The sequence below is a fragment of the Adiantum capillus-veneris genome, chromosome 3 (assembly GCF_014529385.1).
Source record: "Adiantum capillus-veneris isolate H3 chromosome 3, ASM1452938v2, whole genome shotgun sequence".
NCBI classification, from domain to species: Eukaryota; Viridiplantae; Streptophyta; class Polypodiopsida; order Polypodiales; family Pteridaceae; genus Adiantum; species Adiantum capillus-veneris.
Window position 1 is genome coordinate 38,016,165 of NC_140933.1, and position 18,693 is coordinate 38,034,857.

Below are 18,693 nucleotides of genomic sequence, written 5' to 3' on the forward strand. Positions count from 1 at the left end.
TCAGTTGGGTGTGCCACGTCATAATTTTGTGACATACCCCTGGTGTACTAATCTGCTTCAAAAATCTTGTTCTTGGTGCTTAGAAAAGGTGGGATCTTCTTAGCACCTTCGATTACCTCAAATGGCACCTTCCCCGTCGAAGAGTGAACTGTGTTATTGTAGGCAAATTCCACCAAAGGGAAATATTTTTCCTATTGATTCTTCTGATCCAAAATGTAAGACTTCAATAAATCCAAAACCATTATTGAATTGGCTATTTGTTGAGGTGTAAGAGGCATTGTACATTGGTGTTTTATTCCATGACCACACAAAAATGCATCAAATTCTTTTATATACTCCCACCTCAACCTGAACAGATAGTGCGCACAATACAATTGGATACATTTTCAATCAACAATAAAAACTATTTGAAGCACATAAAGATTTTGTACTTATCCTTAAGCAAATATACCCAATCCTTGAAAGTCACAAAGTATAGTTTGTTACTAAAAGGAGTGTGTATCGGGCCGCAAACATCATTATGAACAAGTTGCACCTTGCAAGTAGCTCAAACTCGACCATATTTCAAAAACGTAGAAAGTTGCCTTTTTCCAAAATAGAATCTTCACAAACATGCATAGATGGTGTCTCCGAAGGGGATAATGAAGCAACCATATTAAATTTCTACAGATGCATCAAACTAATTTCCAAAATGTGCATGCCATACTTCAGCATTCAAAACAAATTTAGAATGTGTAACTGCATTTGCTGAAAGTTTTCTACACACTTATCATAAGAATTGAGCTTGCACCACCCACAAGACAAGGTACCTAATGTCACAATAGTATCACCTGAAGTAAGATAGTGAACAATGCATATGTCATACACAAACTTTACAACAAGACCAAGTCTTGTTAATGCAAAAACAAAAAACATATTACCTAGATACCAAGCACGAAAACTACGTCAAAAACTGTGAAGAAACTTCCATTAATCATAGTGAGTACAATCTTTACGACCCCTGAATTGACTAAGAGGCTTTAATGTTGGAACAAGTGACAATATTCCCATTGGGAAAAATGTCAAGAGAAGTGAACTAGTCACAATGAGATGTAATTTGCTTTGTTGCAGCATTGTCAAAGTACCATACATGTGAATCTACAACCTCAAATATCATGTTTTTCTGAACAAATTGTTGAAACGTAAAGATCGAGGAGATGTGGAGATAACCAAGGCACCATGTACGCTCCCAAAGACTAGATCATATCGATCACAAGTTATGTATATATATGTGAGGCCTAGTTTAGTTAGGGTGAGCTATATATAGCTCCAACACCCCAACTCAAACACAGGTATCTAGCTATGGATGAAAAAACCCTTAGGGAATACAATGGAAAAAATTGAGCCTCTATATACATACATGTACAATGATAACTAAAAAGAGTTAAAGTGCACGTGTGAAGTGAGTATACATATTACAAAATGACCAAGACGATTAGTGTGAATGTGCATGTGTGAGGTGTATAGTGCCTGCAAGATTGCAACATTTTATATATAGTGATACTATAGGATGAGAATAGTTATAACGTTTGGGTTATCGACCTCGCTTGTGTTGTAAGACCCTTACATCCCTGACAGTGAAGGATAGAGACCTCTGTCACTACTATTGCTTGTATTCTTGCCTCTGTGAATTGGATTAACGTGTTTTGATTGGAAATATGAATGAAGGAAGGCCAACTATCAAGTCACCCCAATCTTTGGGTGGGGGACCTTACAAGTTGGTTCTTATGCTTAGCTTAAGTACCATCAATCATCCACATATTGTATGTTCAAAAGAGTGGATAAACCATCTGCTTGAAGGTATGCTTTGAGCATATCTTCAAACAAGAAACAAACAAATTGGGAAGATTATCTACCTAAATTACAACTTGCTTACATATGTAAAGCATGCTATGATACATTTTAGTGGGTTAAAGCACATGGTTGGATATTAAGTTAGGTCATTAATTACAATGGAGTTAGCCAGAGGGAAACTTGAATGGGTTCAAGATGTTCTCCAAGATCATATGGATATGTTAGTGAATGAAAAGAGAAGGTTGATTATCTTTGAGGAAGTTGATCAACTATCCCTAAAAGTTTCGGAGCAAAAGTCTAAATATTAGAGAGGTGTCCAAGTTGTTACCCATGTTTGGACACATAGATGCCACGTATAGCTAGAGTGATAGTTAGACAACCCAAGGCCTCATCTCACAAACTAGGGATTGAGACTAGGTAGGAAACATATATTCAAAAGACCAAGGGACAATGACGGTTATGTGGAGGTGGGATGGAGAACAAGGAGCATTATGCTCGCGGTATGCAGTAGCATAAGGGACCAATGTGCAACCCTTTTCATAGGACAACCCACACTTGAGTGTGCTATTGGAGTTAAGAGACCAAAAATAGCTAGCTAAGTCTTAACATAGGGAGACTCCTCCAATCACTCACACACACACACACCATTGGAGGGCAAGTCATGGCTCACCAAAGTCTTTCAAAGAGCCGCCCTATTAAATCCACCAACACTCGAGAAAGATAACACTAAATCAAGCCAAGATTGTTTGAGAACAAGACCATAGCACCAAGACACCATGTCTAGAGAGTACATCACATGGTCATCCGAGTTATCTGACTTCAACATGTGTAGACCAAACATAGGGGCAAGACGGGCCTTCTCATATTGTGTTGCACTATCACAAGGACACTTCACTCCCTACCCACCTATGCATGCCATACAACACCACCATTTTAGTATCAAATGGAGGTAGCCAATTCCTTGCATCACATGGTTGTAGTCCCCTATGCTCAAAGCTCCACTTTGAGCCCAATCCCCTCACCCTCATATTCACACACTACCATGTCATACTATTTTGCTTTGGGGAAGGTCTATTTTCAAAACTTTTGTCCTTTTCCCTAGATAGCAAGAGAGCACGTGTACACCACATTGCTTGACAATCTGAATTTCAACTCTGGGTGTTAATACAGCTGTCTTTGTTTTTTTCCTCTTTGGCTTCCCAAGATGTACTTTACCGTGTACTTCTCCCTTTATCCATCATTTGCAATTGATAATCACATCAAGGATTTGGCCTCGAGCTTCATAACCTTCAAAATATGGACTCTGAGAATGGGATAGGGCCATGGATGACAAAATGGGTGCATGTGCATGTTTTGACATGATTGAGCATTATAAGTGCTTCTTTTGCAACTTCGTATAGTATGATTCGTTCTTTTTTGAAGTTGATACATGGAAACACACTATTCACCGGGGGAAAAAAAGGTGACAAAATAGGTGCATGCACATGTTTTGACATGATTGAAAATTATAGGTGCTTATTGCAACTTTTTGTGTAGCAATGCAAATTGAATTCTCTTCCCTATTGGCTACCCAAAAATTAAATTCAATACAAGGAAACCTTGCAGAGAAGAAACGACCAAGGGATGTTTGAAAAAAAGGGAAAAAAAGAAGAAGAAAAAACACACATTGCATGTGAGCCAAGCCAAACCTTTCATATACTAACAGTCCAAAGTCGGGAGGACTTTCCAAATCCACGAGGCTTTCCATTCCCCACACCATTCTTATTTTCTCACCCTTAATTTTTTTTCCCCTACTTAGCATGCATGAAAGAATAACCAAAAGTTAAGGACTGTTACGTAAGCAATATCAGACAATGCAAAATATGTTTGGCATTGAGTAGCCAAACATCAGACATACGCATTTAGCAACAGTGACGTCAATGCTGCCTCTGCAACTCACCTTGAAAATGAGAACCCTTCTTTCCGGGCGGGGGAGGAATAACCCAATCACAATCTCATCCAAAAGCGCAAACCTCTTCGCCAACGATCCACATTATGCAAAATCCGAGTCTGCTGTAGTAGTCTTAACATTCAGAGGACTACTTAAGCAAGCCATTAGCTAGAATCTTCCATTCTATAAAATTTCAAACTGGAAAGGAAACATAACTTTACTAACATCAAATCAAGAGGACCTCTTACACCACACCATTGACAAGAATCATCTATATTCCATAAAATTACATGATGCCAGTGGGAAGATTATCTTTACTTTCCAATCCATCAATTACGCATGTGCTATTCTATGCTCGCTTTCTTAGTATTCCTCTTTCCGTAGCACATACAACCTCAGACTTGACCACTACACAACCAAGCCTTCTGCTTAGGTCAATTTACACTCACGTTTTGGAAAGATATATGTGGAGCATAGCACCCTCCTTGTGATAGAGTATTCAATAAATTTTTGTAAAATAAATAAAACCCAACTCCTGCAAACACAGCATTGACTGTGAGCCTACTAAGCAAAATTGAATAAGCTGCAATAGCAACATGAAGCCTGAGCACAGTCCGATCGTGATAGATGATACACTGACACAAAACACAGATAGAACCCAGCTCCTGCAAACAAGCTTTGCCATGAGGCCTGCTGTTTCTGGTCAAGCAAAATTGGAAGTGCTGAAATGAGCCGTCATAGCAACACGTAAGCCTGAGCACAACCTGATCGTGATGCATAATACAATGGCATTCAACTTAATCTCACGCCCCACAACACTCTTCTTCCTTTCCTCTGTCTCACATTATAAACAAAGCTAATGGCTTTGGTTCTCACTGAATAGGAATGGAACGGCACGCCAAAACTCATCCAAGTGTTCTGAAGGCGTGCACACATTGGATACAGACATCACATCCGAACCATCTTTCAGCTCCCAATGTTTCAAACTCACGTTCAATTTGAGCTATATCTGAGTTTCAAACCTTCCTTTTGACTTGAATACACAACCCAAGCCTGCCAAAAGAAAAAGAAAGAAAGTGTTCTTTACCCCAAAAACACAAATCCAAAATCTTTGTAGAACGCCAGGACCAATTACTGGCTTGCTTGCTAAGGGGACAACGTTTGCATGTGTCAGAAGGTTATGAACCATACAATACTGGCACTATGAAGCATTGAAGATCACCACGCTGATTTTGGTGCAGTCCAGTTCACTCCTCTGGATGGCCAAAAGAAAAGTTAAGTAAGCAACCCCTCGAAAAAACAAATGATGCTACTCTAGAAAAAGCGCCTTCAAGTAACACTGCTCACTTCTCTTCAGCCTCTTTCTTAAGATTAGCTATATCTGCCTCAATTTGAGCGCAGGCATTTTCGATATCAATGTTTTTTTGGCACAGCTCCTTCCATTGAGTGGAAAGCCGGCTTAGCTCAACAGCGACAGCTTGCTGATACATGACAGCACACAAGGTTAAACCATGTCATCAGCAAATTGGTATGTACACTCATAGGGGGAAAGCTGCTTTCTTGGCCAAACCTGGTTTAGATTTCTTTCCTTATTCAGCTCCTCGATCTGTTGCTTGTAATCCTTCACCATATTTTGCAACCTACCATACCAGATGATGCCATGAACATTAGGTACTGCATCAATTTGCAAAGATTATGGAGATGGATTCAAAGACCCTGATTGTGATTGATGACAATCCATGTAGAACTGCCCTTAAGTGACTAACATATAATGGACAGTCCTCTAGGAAAAAATAGATCACAATTAATAGCTTCACTATTAATAGTCAGCAACTCTGGTTCACAAAATCCAAAAATGGGACACTACAGCGTTTGTATTCCACAAATCCAAGATCACATCATGTCCTAGACTCATAACTAAAATCTGCATAAGCAATTCAAGACAGCTCAAATTCTAGGTACACAATGTGCTAAAATTACAGACAATATAACCTATCACAATTGGTCTCTGTAAAGTGAAAAACATTGCACAGAAAAAACAGTAAGATCGACAGCACGCGCGGGCAGCTCACAAACTTTGGAAGGTTATTAAATCCTACGTTCAAACCCTTTTAAAATCCCGCGAGCCCACTTTACTGACGGACTGCCAAAATTGACCGCCCAAGTCTCGCTTTAACAAAGCGTGAAAAAAAAACGCAACTGAAGTGCGTCCGGCCAAAATTGACCGCCCAAGTCTCACTTTAACAAAGCGTGAAAAAAAAACGCGACTGAAGTGTGTCCGGCCAAAAGGGTGGGAGCCTGAAATTCACACATTGCATGGGAAAGAGCACAAAACCACCACATTTTGGGAAGTTTCCTGGGAAGCATCATCCCCTTTTGAAATGGTAGCTCTCAAGGACGGTTAACTTCCCAGCCCACTCTATACAATTATGTCGGTAAGTGAAGGCGAGACATTTTTCAGGTCGTCCTCTAATGCACACAGCTCTCTCTCTCTCTCTCTCTCTCTCTCTCTCTCTCTCTCTCTCTCTCTCTCTCTCTCTTTCCACGCGATCCTCACTTTCAAAACCAAGGCGGACCAAATCAAACTTCTTGAGCAATCGAGGTTTCTCAAGGACAATAAAGTCTGGTTTGCACACCTCACACCCACCCAACTCAAACAGAAGAAGGTAGAACTACAAAAGGTGCAAGAAGCACACACAGCAAGAAAATGGGCAGTTTATCGAGGAGGTAAATCCATTATCCAGGAGTTCCGAGCTCCCAAAATGGCTTCCCCCTCACCTACCCCTCCTTAGGTTTTTAGGTTTGTTTATCCCACCTTCTCTTTTGTTTCACCCCTTTTGTTCACCCCTCGCTAGACCCTCAGTCCTTATTTGAGATGTATCTGACAACCCCTTCGCTAGAAGGAACCTTTTGTAATGTGTTGTTTCTCAGTCCCATAGGTCATATCTGACCTCCGTGGACGATAATTCTCTCTCTCTCTCTCTCTCTCTCTCTCTCTCTCTCTCTCTCTCTCTCTCTCTCTCTCTGTCATGTACAAGAAATATGGGAAAAACCCTGACAGATGTAAGAATCACGGGGAGAAATCCCATAACAAACCACAGGAAACAAATGGGGATAAAAATACTTTAACCAGGTGGTGAAGTATAGCCATCTGGATAGTGATCAACTCTACATAGTTCTGCCCAAATGTAACAAACTTGGACACCCCAAGTCAAGATTCTACCGCGACACAGTAGAGATTCACTTCAAAATAGTTCACAAAATTGACACGACCCGGCATAGATCCGTGCCCAGAGGTATTGGCCCCAAAGACTGGCGTCCCTTTCGATATTTCTTTTTGTATTAATCTCTGTTCAAAGTACAAGAGAGTGGGTAGGTGCTCACTCTCAGACTCTGCGTCCAGATGCTCTGAGAAGTAAAGCCCTGCCCACTAATTTATAAGTACAAGGGATGCCCAAAAGCAATAATTGAAAAGCTTATCACTCAAAAGCAATTGTCCCAAAAACTGCCAGCAAAAACAGCTAACGCACTTTACGGAATTCCGTATTGTCATGCCACGTTAGCAATCAGAGCTATTTGCGGCAATCCGTACTGCAGTCAGCGTAAATAGCGGTTGTCCGTACAGCAGCCAGGTCACCAATATTTTACGCTTTATTTTCAGCCTACTGCCCCTTTCTAGGGCCCTTGGCAATTGTCCATAAGTTGGAACAACTTAGTAATGATGCCACGTCATCAATTTGTAACATACCCCCCTCTTGAAATAATTGTAATCGCCCTCGATTACGCCTGCAAAAACAGACAGAGGCCATAAACTGTCTTAGTAGACACTGACTGTTAGTACCGACGCACTAGGCACAACACATCTAGCACATGTACCAATCGACAATCACATCACCGGACATCATAGGACATCACATGACAAATCACATTCAAATTCATTCCAAATCTTAGACCATAATTAATCTGCAATGTATTTAGTAATCGCATCTAGATCTAATCGAGACCTCACAAATGCCCGATTAACTAATCCATATTGCAATCATGTCTAAAGAGATTTATGAGACCGAAATGTTGCAGTCATTTCGTCTTTCAGTTCCTACACTCAAACAAGTCAAGTACAAATCAATCAATATCATTTTAATTTTCGAGAATTCCAGTTCATAAAGTCATACAACAGAATACTGTCAACCCAACAGTATCCCTAAAACCCAAAGGGACATCACTGACTCTATATCAATAATCTGTTGACAAAGGAGCGGAGTGACTCCCCTCTTGCGCAAGCCCGCTGCACTAGATTCACCCATGCTGAAATCGAGGTTCTATCAGAGTAGACTATGGTAAACCGAATGCTTCATGGTAAAGTTCCACAATCCGAGGAGTATCTGCTAGGTCCTCCTCCTCCATCCACTTTGCATCCAATGCACGATAGTTCTTGAATTTAACCAAGAACCGCCTAATCACTTTACCTTTAATCGTTCTATCTTTATGTGCCAATATCTGTTCTGGAACGAAGATCTCATCGCTTTCCTCCACTTCGAGTTGCTCATCTGGCTCCCCATCATCAAGCACATCGCCTTTAAAAGGCTTCAAGAGACTCACATGAAAAGCATTGTGAATTCTCCAAGTATCGGGCAGCTTCAGGAGACATCATTTATCTTTTCTTTTATCTAGAAAGGTCCATAGTATCTCATTTTAAGCTTTGGAAAAAGCCGCTTCTTTCTCTTTTTCTTTCTCAAGTGTGCCTTCTCAAATCGTAAGAGCACCCAATCGTCTTCATTTAATTTCAAATCGCGACAGTGTCGATCTGTTGCCTTCTTGTGTCTTTCCTGAGATTTTGCTAAAGCCTCCCGAACCTTGGCAAAAGCAGTGTCCAAGTCCCTCATGTACTGGTCAGATTCAAAAATCTTATCTTTCGTGCTTAAGAAGGGTGGAACCTTCGTAATACCTTCAACAATCTCAAATGGCGCCTTCCCCGTTGAAGGGTGGTTCGTGTTATTGTGGGCAAATTCAACCAAGGGCAAAAACTTTTCCCATTGAGTCTTCTGATCAGAAATGTAAGACTTCAATAAATCCAGTACGACTCGATTTGCAATCTCAGATTGCCCATCTGCTTGCGGGGGGAAAGATGACGAGAACTGCAACCGTTGAATCGTGTGCCAATGTTCTCCCAAATAGCCTTCCAAAACAAACTCGTAAATGGGGATCTCTGTCAGAGACTATTGTCTCAAGTATGCCATGTAATCTGAAAATCTGGGCAATGAACAATCTCGCTAAATGATCTGGCTTGACTGTTTTCTTCACTGAATGAAAGTCAATAACAGTCCAGATACCATCGTGCCCATTGTGTCTTCGGGAGATCAAAAACGAAATCCATAGCAATACTTTCTGTCACAAAGTGATGACGTGGCGGACAACAGAAACCCTAATTTCTGCCAAAAACCCTAAAATTCCTGCAAACCCTAATTTCCGGAAATCGCGGAGGTGAAAAAAAAATGGATATTTTTGAGCAACGCAAATCTCAGCTTTTGCTCTCATAGAGAGAAAGAGAATTTGCTTTTGCTTTCAAAAGCTCTCTGTGAGAGAGGGAAAAGAGCTTTTGCTTTCAGGCTTTTGCTTTCAAGCTTTTGGGGCTCTGCTTTTGGCATCCCTTGTAACCTTTAAATTGGTGGTGAGGGCCTCACTTCTCAGAGCATCTGGACGCAGAGTGAATCCCGACCCACTCTCTTGTACTTTGAACTGATTAATATAAAAAGAAATACCGAAAGGGGCGCCAATCTTTGGGTCCAATATCTCTAGGCACGGAACTCCGTCGGGCCAGTGCAAATCTATTGTGATCTGTGAATTTTTTTGAAGTGGTTATTTGGTGCTATCGCGATTGATTCTTGACTTGGAGTATCCAAGTCTGTTACAGTGGTATCAGAGCACGGCCAATTTCTCTTCTACGGGAAATCCGATCCCCAATTTTTTTTTCTGCGGCACCTATGGCTTCAGGCAAGGATCAGTCGACTCCCTCTGCATCTGGAGATGCGGGCAGGGATCACAACGAAGATTCAGACAGAGTATGGCCCGCCCCGGCCTACTCACGCGGAGCAAAGAGAGATGACGCGTCGTCAATTGATCGGCGATGCAACAAAGATGATGCTCAGTTTTGCGACGGATCCGAAATTGGCAAAATATATGAGCGAGACTTCTTTTCAAGAAGTGCATGCACAGTGGCAAAAAACCACACCACCACCCCTGAAACCCGCTCTCAAGAAACCTTATGATCACAAACAGTATTCAGAGAAGGAATTACAAGAGGTGGTTGATGCACGAATTTCTCAGCTTTTTGACGCGCAAAAGAAAGCCAAAAAGCACGGCAAAAAGCAGAAGAAAAGCACTGACTTCCCGGGATATTTGGATCGTCAGTCGACTTTTGACAAGATAAAGAAACGGAAGAAGCGTGTTCGATTTGAAGGAGTACCCAGTTCTTCTTCTTCTGACAGTTCTTCTAGCTCTTCAGATTTGAGCGAAGAAGACAGAAAAGGTAAAAAGCGAAGCAAGAAACAAAGCTTCGGAAAGGGCAAAGAAGGCTAAATCTCGCCTAGAGACTGACAGTTCTAGTGAGGACTCGTCTACAGACAGCTCAGATTCTGATGATGGAAACTTCTATGGGAACAAGAAAAATTTTTACAAAGCCAACCAATATGACTTTCTCGAAGATAAAAGCAAGAAAGTCCGAGAGTTTAACGAAGGTGGCCACTCGATCAAGTTTGATACTTTTTTAGGATACTCAGATGCTTCGAAGGCTTTGTCTTTTATACAGTAGTTTGACATCGCTTTCGCGGGAGGACGCCATTCAGAGCACTCCAAGATTTGGAGAGCTACCTCTTACTTTAAGGGGAATGCTCGTACTTGGTGGTCCACGCTTCTTTTAAACAAGACTGCGCCAGTAAAATGGCTGAAATTTAACAAGGTTTTTATTTCTTCTTGGTTGACGCAAGAATATGAACGAGATATACGAGCTGCTTGGAACCATCTTCGGACGACCAAGAAAGATACAAGCAATGCTTATTGTGAAAGATTCTGGAGCTCTTTTCTACCCGCCTCTTCATTCAAGAAGATCTCGTTCACAACACAGATTGAGCGGTTCACCTTGGGTCTACCTACAGAGATCCGAGATCACTGCTTGGAACAGAAGTCAGCTTCTATTCAGGAGTTTATGAGTCATGCGAAGCGGGGCTTTGCCATTCACTCTGGCAGTCTGACCTACCCCACAGATGAGGCCATGACACAACGAGCCGAACAGAATGAAAGTACAAAGAAAAAGACAAACCCGGAGAAAAAGAATGCACGACCCAAGCTTACTCCTAAGGAGAGAGCTCGCTTCATCAAAGAGGGGATGTGCTTTGGATGCGGGCAACATGGACATATCTCCGTGAATTGCCCTAAAAAGGCACAGAAAGAATAGAATGATAAAGACGACGACAGGCCTGAGAGTTCGAGAGCAGCTGAGGAACGTGGCAGACAAGGCAGATAGAAAAGCAGAACTGGTACCACATGGCGTGGGACCTACACCGAATCTAATGAATGAAAGTACAAACTTTGCCGCTTTTGGGGCAAAGTGAAGAATCAGAAAGCTCTTTTGAAGGAGCCAAGGCCAACTTCTTTTCACTTGGAATTGGAGGCTCGATTTGGAATTACGCCCGACAGACTGACGCCACAGGCGGAGGTAGTTCGATTGGCACCCGGATGGGATGTTGCCATTACACCGAGCATTGGCAAACGTTGTTTGCAATGACAGGGGTGTTCAGGGCACCGAGTGACGTTCTACTCAGGATCCCTTGGTACCACAAGAACTACGCCGTGGTTGACTATCGGGCCGAGAAAGCGACTTTGATAAATGAAGGGCTTAGAGATTGTACTTGATGAACTTCAGTTTCTTACTCATTTTTTTGGGAGAGAACTGAACGATGGATAAAGGTTGAATATGTTTTGACCTGATCAAAAGAACGCCAAGATTTTTCTCCACACTCATGCCGATTGCTTTCAGAGGGCCTGAAGATCAAACCATTGATCTGATACCTGGAAGCACGCCACCAATCCGGCCACCTTACCGTGTGAGCCGAGTACAGAATGAAAAGATTACGAACCCAATGAAAGACCTCTTTGAAAAGGGTCTTGTCCAGCATAGTACTTCACCGTATTGCTCTCCACTGTTGTTGGATTTGAAGAAAGACACATCTTGGAGAATGAGCATCGATTATAGCTCTCAATCACCATCAAGAACAGATTTCCGATTCCTAGGATCGATGATATACTCGACAGGTTACAGGGATCCTTGTGCTTTAGCAGGATTGACTTGAAGAGTGGATATCATCATATTTGAATCGCGTCGAGAGACGTCTACAAGACGGCCTTTCGGACGACTTTTTGGATTATTTGAGTTTTTGGTGATGCCTTTTGGCTTAACCAATGCTCCTGCGACATTTAACTGGATGATGGACTGGATTTTTCGAGAGTACATGCTATTTGTTGGCACTTTCTTTGATGATATCATTGTTTCTTCAAGAATGAGGCAGAACACAAAGATCGTCTGCTTCAGAGACTTTTTGGGACACTTTGTCTTAGCGGCAGGAGTGCAAGTGGATTCGGCCAAGATAGAGACTATCCGTGATTGGCCCGATTTGAAGAATGTCCATGAAGTTGAAAGCTTCTTGGAACTGTGTTCGTACTACAGACGGTTCATTCGAAAGTTTGCAGAGGTTGCTTCCCCTTTGCATATCTTGATACACAAAGGAGTCCCTTTCTCGTGGGGATCCACAGAGGTGACTGCCTTTCAGACATTGAAAGAGAAATTGACTACAGGACCAGATTTGACTTTGCCGGACTTGCAGAAGTAATTTGAAGTATTTTGTAATGCTTATGGTCGTAGTTTGGGTGCGGTCTTGATGCAAGAAGGCCATGTCATTGCTTACGGGAGCCGAATGTTCTCTAGGCCAGAGATGACAGCACAGATTTATGAGAAAGAGCTTTTGGTGGTTATCCATGCTCTTACTCAGTGGCGGCATTACCTACTCGGAGCGGATTTTACTATCTTTACAGACCATCAGAGTTTGCGCTACTTCTTGCCACAGAAGCAGCTTTCGGAAAAGCAGATGCGGTGGGCGAACATCTTGTCACAGTTTCACTTCCAGATTGTCCATGTGCAGGGACAGAAGAATGTGGTGGCAGATGCTTTGTCTCGGAAGCCGTTGGTTCTGGCTATTTCCGCGATACATCATAGGAGCTTCGAGGATATGGTCCATCTGTATACCACAGATATAGATTTTGCAGATATTTTCACACGGATATGGGATGGAGAGACAGTAGTTGGATACTCCCTTCGGGAAGGCTACTTGATGAGAAAGACTATGTTGTGCGTTACACAGCCGTTGCAGGAAGAGGTTATGACTGAATGCCACTATCTACCTCTTACGGGTCACCGCGGCATTGCTACCACCATGAAGGGGTAGAGAGATACTTCTTTTGGTCGAGACTCAAAAAGGATGTGGAAGAGTTTGTTCGCAGTATGCCAGAAGGTCAAGTTTGATAGACATAAGGCACAGGAATTGTTACAACCTTCACCCATACCCACCCACCCTTGGGAAAATATTGAAATGGATTTCATTTTTAATCTCCCGAGAACACAGAATGATCACGATGATTTTCCGATTACATGGCACGTCTGAGACGATTGTCTCCGACAGAGACCCCAGATTTATGAGTTTATTTTGGAAGGCAATTTGGGAGAACATTGGCACGCGGTTGCACGTCTCGTCATCGTTCCACTTGCAGACTTACGAGCAATCTGAGATTGCCAATTCAGTGGTTTTAGATTTATTGAAGTCTTGTATCTCGGATCAGAAGACTCAATGGGAAAAGAACTTACCTTTGGTGGAATTTGCCTACAATACCAAGATACACTATTCGACAGGGAAGACGCCATTTGAGATTGTTGAAAGTGTTGCGAAGGTTCCATCCTTCCTGAGCACGAAAGATTAGAAGTGGATGAATATTCGCGAGATTTGGATACGGCTTTTGCCAAGGTTCGCGAGACTTTGCAGAAGTCTCAAGAACGATAGAAAAAGGCAGCGGATCGCCATCGTCGTGACATGAAATTGAAGGAGGATGATTGGGTGCTCTTACGTTTTGAGAAGGCACGCCTAAGAAAGAAAAAGGGAAAGGAGAGGCTTTTTCCAAAGCTTAGTATGCGATACTACGGACCTTTCCAAATTACTAAAAAGATAAATGATCCGATTGAAACTGCAAGATACTTGGAGGATTCACAATGCATTGCATGTGAGTCTCTTGAAACATGTTAAGGGTGATGTGCCTGATGATGGGGAGCCTGATGAGCAACCCGAAGTGGAAGAAAACGAGGAGATCCTTGTTCCTGAAAGATTTTGGCACATACGGATACGAAGAAAGGTAAAGTCTGAAGGCGGTTCTTGGTTAAGTTCAAGAACTTTCCTGCATTTGATGCAAAGTGGATGGAGGAGGAGGACCTAGCAGATACTCCTCGGATTGTGAAACTTTACCTCGATGCTTTGGTTTAGCATAGTCTACTCCAAACGGAACCCAGAAATTCAACTTGGCCGAAGATCCGGTGCAGTGGGATGCACAAAAAAAGAGTTACTCTGCTCCTTTGTCAACAGATGCCTTGATTTTGATACTAAAGTCATTGATGTCTCTTTGAGCTTCAGGGATACTGAGAGCTGACAGTATTCTGCTGGATGACTTTATGAAATGGAATTCCTGATAATGATACTAATTTGTTCTTGACTTCTTTTGAGTGCAGGAACTGATAGACGAAATGACTGCAGCATTTTGGTCTACTTGATATGGTTGCAATAGGGGTTAGTCAATCGGACATCGATGAGGTCCCGATTGGACCTAGATGTGATTGCTAGCTACATTGCCAATAAATCATGGTCTAAGATCCGAATGAATATTGAATGTCATGTGATGTCCTGTGATGTCTAGTGATGTCCTGTGATGTGACTGTTGATTTGGTACATGTGCTAGATGTGTGTCCCTAGTACGTAGGTACTAACAGTCAGTGTCTTCTAAGACAGTTTATGGCTTTTGTCGGTTAATCGCGGTCGATTACAATGCTTTCAAGAGGGGGGTATGTCACAAAGCGATGACGTGGCAGACAACAAAAAACCTAATTTCTGCCAGAAACCCTAAAATTCCTGCAAACCCTAATTTCTGCCAAAACCCTCATTTTTGGAAATCGCAGAGGTGCAAAAAAAAAAAAAAGAGCGACACAAATCTCAGCTTTTGCTCTCATTGAGAGAGAGAGAATTTGCTTTTGCTTTCAAAAGCTCTCTGTGAGAGAGGGAAAAGAGCTTTTGCTTTCAGGCTTTTGCTTTCAAGCTTTTGGGGTCTGCTTTTGGCATCCCTTGTAACCTTTAAATTGGTGGTGAGGGCCTCACTTCTCAGTGCATCTGGACGCAGAGTCTGAGAGTGAATCCTAACCCACTCTCTTGTACTTTGAACTGATTAATATAAAAAGAAATACAGAGAGGGGCACCAGTCTTTGGGGCCAATATCTCTAGGCACGGAACTCCGCCGTGCCAGTGCAAATCTATTGTGATCTGTGAATTGTTTTGAAGTGGTTAATTGGTGCTGTCGCGATTGATTCTTGACTTGGAGTGTCCAAGTCTGTTACACTTTCCCCGGATAGAAATCCCAACCGTGAACCCCGCGATCCAAGGCGCCTGAACCCCACGGCCGGGCATGAGCCCCGCGGTCCCGAAAAACCCCACGGCGCCCATGAATCCCGCGGTCCCGAGAAACCCCACTGTGCGGGCCAACCCCACGGGAGGGGCGGGTGGGAATGGGTAAAGGCTGTAAACAATCCCTGTGCTTTATGCCTGTCAAACTTGACCTTCTGGCATATCAAGCAACTGCGTACAAAATCGCTTGAGTCTTGACCAATAGAAGTAACGCTCCACACCTTTCAAGGTGGTATCAATGCCACAGTGACACGTAAATGGTGGACAGTGGCATTCGGTTAGGACCTTTTCCCTCAACGGTTGTGTAATGCACAACATCGTTTTCTTCATCAAGTAGCCATCCCGTATGGAATATCCCGCTACTACCTCCCCATTCTGTATTCAACTGAATACATCGTAAAAATCTGGATCTGTGACGTACTGATCGACCATGTCCTCGGAGCTTCTATGATGAATCACGAAATAGCCAAGACCAACGGCTTCCGCGACAAAGCATCTGCCACCAAGTTCTTTTGTCCCTATACATAAACCATCTCGAAGTGAAACTATGACAAAATGTTAGCCCACTGCATCTGCTTTTCTGAAAGTTGCTTATGTGACAAGAAGTAGCGTAAACTCTGATGATCAGTGAAGACCGTAAAATCGGCTCCGAGTAGGTAATATCGCCACTGAGTAAGAGCATGGATAACCGCCAAAAGCTCTTTCTCATAAATCTGTACTATCAATTCCAGCCTTGAAAACAATCAGCTCTCATAGGCAATGACATGGCCTTCTTGCATTAAGACCGTACCCAGACTATGACCACAAGCATATACTTCGAATGACTTTTGCAAATCCGGCAAAGTCAAAATTGGTTCCGTAGTCAATTTCTCTTTCAAAGTCTAAAAGGCGGTCACCTATGTGGGTCCCCACGAGAAAGGGACTCCTTTCTGTGTCAAGATATGCAAAGGGGAAGCAACCTCTGCAAATTTTCTAATGAACCGCCGATAGTAAGAACATAAGCCCAAAAAGCTTCTTACTTCATGAACATTCTTCAAATCGGGCCAATTACGTATAGTCCCAATCTTGGCCAAGCCCATCTGTACTCCAGTTGCTGAGACGATGTGTCCCAAAAAGTGGATCTCCGGTAAGAAAAATTCACTCTTCTTGGCACTCTGAAAATCCCATCCATCATTTGGTTAAAAGTTGTTGGAGCATTGGTAAGGCCAAAAGGCATCACCAAAAATTCATATAAACCGAAGCTCGTCCAAAAAGCTCTCTTGTAGACATCTCCCGACGCGATTCCGATCTAATGATATCTGCTTTTCAAATCGATCCTGCTGAAACAAGAAGATTCCTTTAATCTGTCAAGAATATCATCGATCCTCGGAATCAGAAATTTGTTCTTGACGGGGATTTTATTGAGAGCTCTATAATCAATGCACCTTCTCCAAGATCTGTCTTTCTTTAAAACCAACAACACCGGAGAGCAGTAGGGTGAAGTACTCGACTGGATAAGACCCTTTTCCAAGAGGTCTTTCACTTGGTTCATAATCTCTTCATTCTAGGCTCGGCTCACACGATAAGGTGGGCGGTTCGGTGGTGTGCTTCCAGGTATCAGATCAACACGCCCTCAGAAAAGCAATCGGCATGAGCGTGGAGAAAATCTTGGCGTTGATAAAGAACTTTATCAAGGTCAAAACATATTCGACCTTCAATTATCATTCAGTTCTCTCCAAAAAATCAAGTAAGAAACTGAATTTCGTCAAGTACAATCTCTTTACCTTGATTATCTAAGAGCGATTTGCAAAATGGAGAAAGGAGAAGCATGCCACTTGGTGTTGGTTGATTGGAATGGAAACGGTAGAAGGCAGAGGATAAATTTACCACGAGCTTCATGAAAAAAAAAAACAAAGCTGTCTGCTTTCGTCGCACCAAAGAAGGCAGAGGACAAGCGATATGGGAAAGTGGGCGAGCTTACAGGGGGTGGTGAAGCAGCCCTCGCTTGCTGTCCGGAATGGCGTCTCTTGGAATGCACTGATTGCGGGATACGCACAACAGGAGCAGGGACAGAAGGCTCCACGCTGTTTTCATCGCTTGCTGTCCGGAATGGCGTCTCTTGGAATGCACTGATTGCGGGATACGCACAACAGGAGCACGGACAGAAGGCTCTACGCTGTCTTCAGTGCTTGCTGTCCGGAATGGCGTCTCTTGGAATGCATTGATTGCGGGATACACACAACAGGAGCAGGGACAAAATGCTCTACGTTGTTTTCAGCGGATGCAAAGTGATGGCCTGCTTTAGTCATGGGCTGTTGCAATGCTTAAAAACTGATTGTTAGTCATGGGCTGTTGCAAAACAATGTCGTGCTTGGCAATGCCTTATTCGATATGTATGCCAAATGTGGTGCACTTTAGAAAGCATAGAAAGTGCATGAGGAGCTTCCTGACTAGAATGTCGTCTTTTGGAGTGCATTGATTGCGCGATAAACGCAACAGAAGTAGGGCCAGATTACTCTAAGCTATTATCAGCGGATGCAAAGCGAGGGCCTTCCGTGTGCATCTTGAAGGCATGTGACTCTACGCAATATGCTGATGTGGGCATAAAAATTCATGTTGATATCGTTAGTCAGGGGCTGTTGAAACAAGATGTCATGCTTGGCAATGTGTTGGTTGAAATATTTGCTAAATGAGGTGCACTTCAGAGAGCACTAAAAGTGTTTGAGCAGCTTCCTGTCCAAAGTGTGGACTCTTGGAATTCACTGATTGTAAGATTTGCATCGTCGTAGCAGAGCAGGGTTTCCTCCATACGAAAATGGGTTGCAGCTTCTAGAGCATTGCATGTTGGGCTTGCAGCCTCAAGTGGGGCTAGAAAGATTGCTCATCAACTGCTTCGGGGCCACATCAAGGTAGGGATGCATCCTCATCAGATTCATCCCATCAGAAGTTCAAGTGGTAGGGATGTGTCGCCAAGGTTGCTAAGCAAATACATCAAACATGTATGTCTCCTCAAGGATGGACAAGGGAGGAATTTATGAGCATGGACCACCAAATGCATGACGACATGTCTGTTGTGCACAGAGATGTGCAAACAAAGGTGCAAATGGTGGCAATAGAGATCCAACCACGTAGCTATGGAGGATGCTCCCACACGTGGGGGGCATAGAGGGAAGGTGTTGACGATGGTGG

At 42.9% G+C, this 18,693-nt stretch overlaps 1 protein-coding gene across 1 annotated transcript in view; it reads right to left on the reverse strand.

The window, feature by feature from the left end:
• Nucleotides 1-4,020: 4,020 nt before the first annotated feature.
• MOS4 (modifier of snc1,4) overlaps nt 4,021-18,693 on the reverse strand; it is a 34,593-nt gene continuing 19,920 nt past the window's right edge. The window contains exons 4-7 of the mRNA XM_086508478.1: nt 5,334-5,403; nt 5,111-5,244; nt 4,955-5,018; nt 4,021-4,816 (exon numbers count right to left, since the gene is read on the reverse strand). Coding sequence (XP_086364604.1) covers nt 4,982-5,018; nt 5,111-5,244; nt 5,334-5,403 — 241 coding nt within the window. The 3' untranslated portion in view covers nt 4,021-4,816; nt 4,955-4,981. The remainder of the gene's footprint in view (nt 4,817-4,954; nt 5,019-5,110; nt 5,245-5,333; nt 5,404-18,693) is intronic.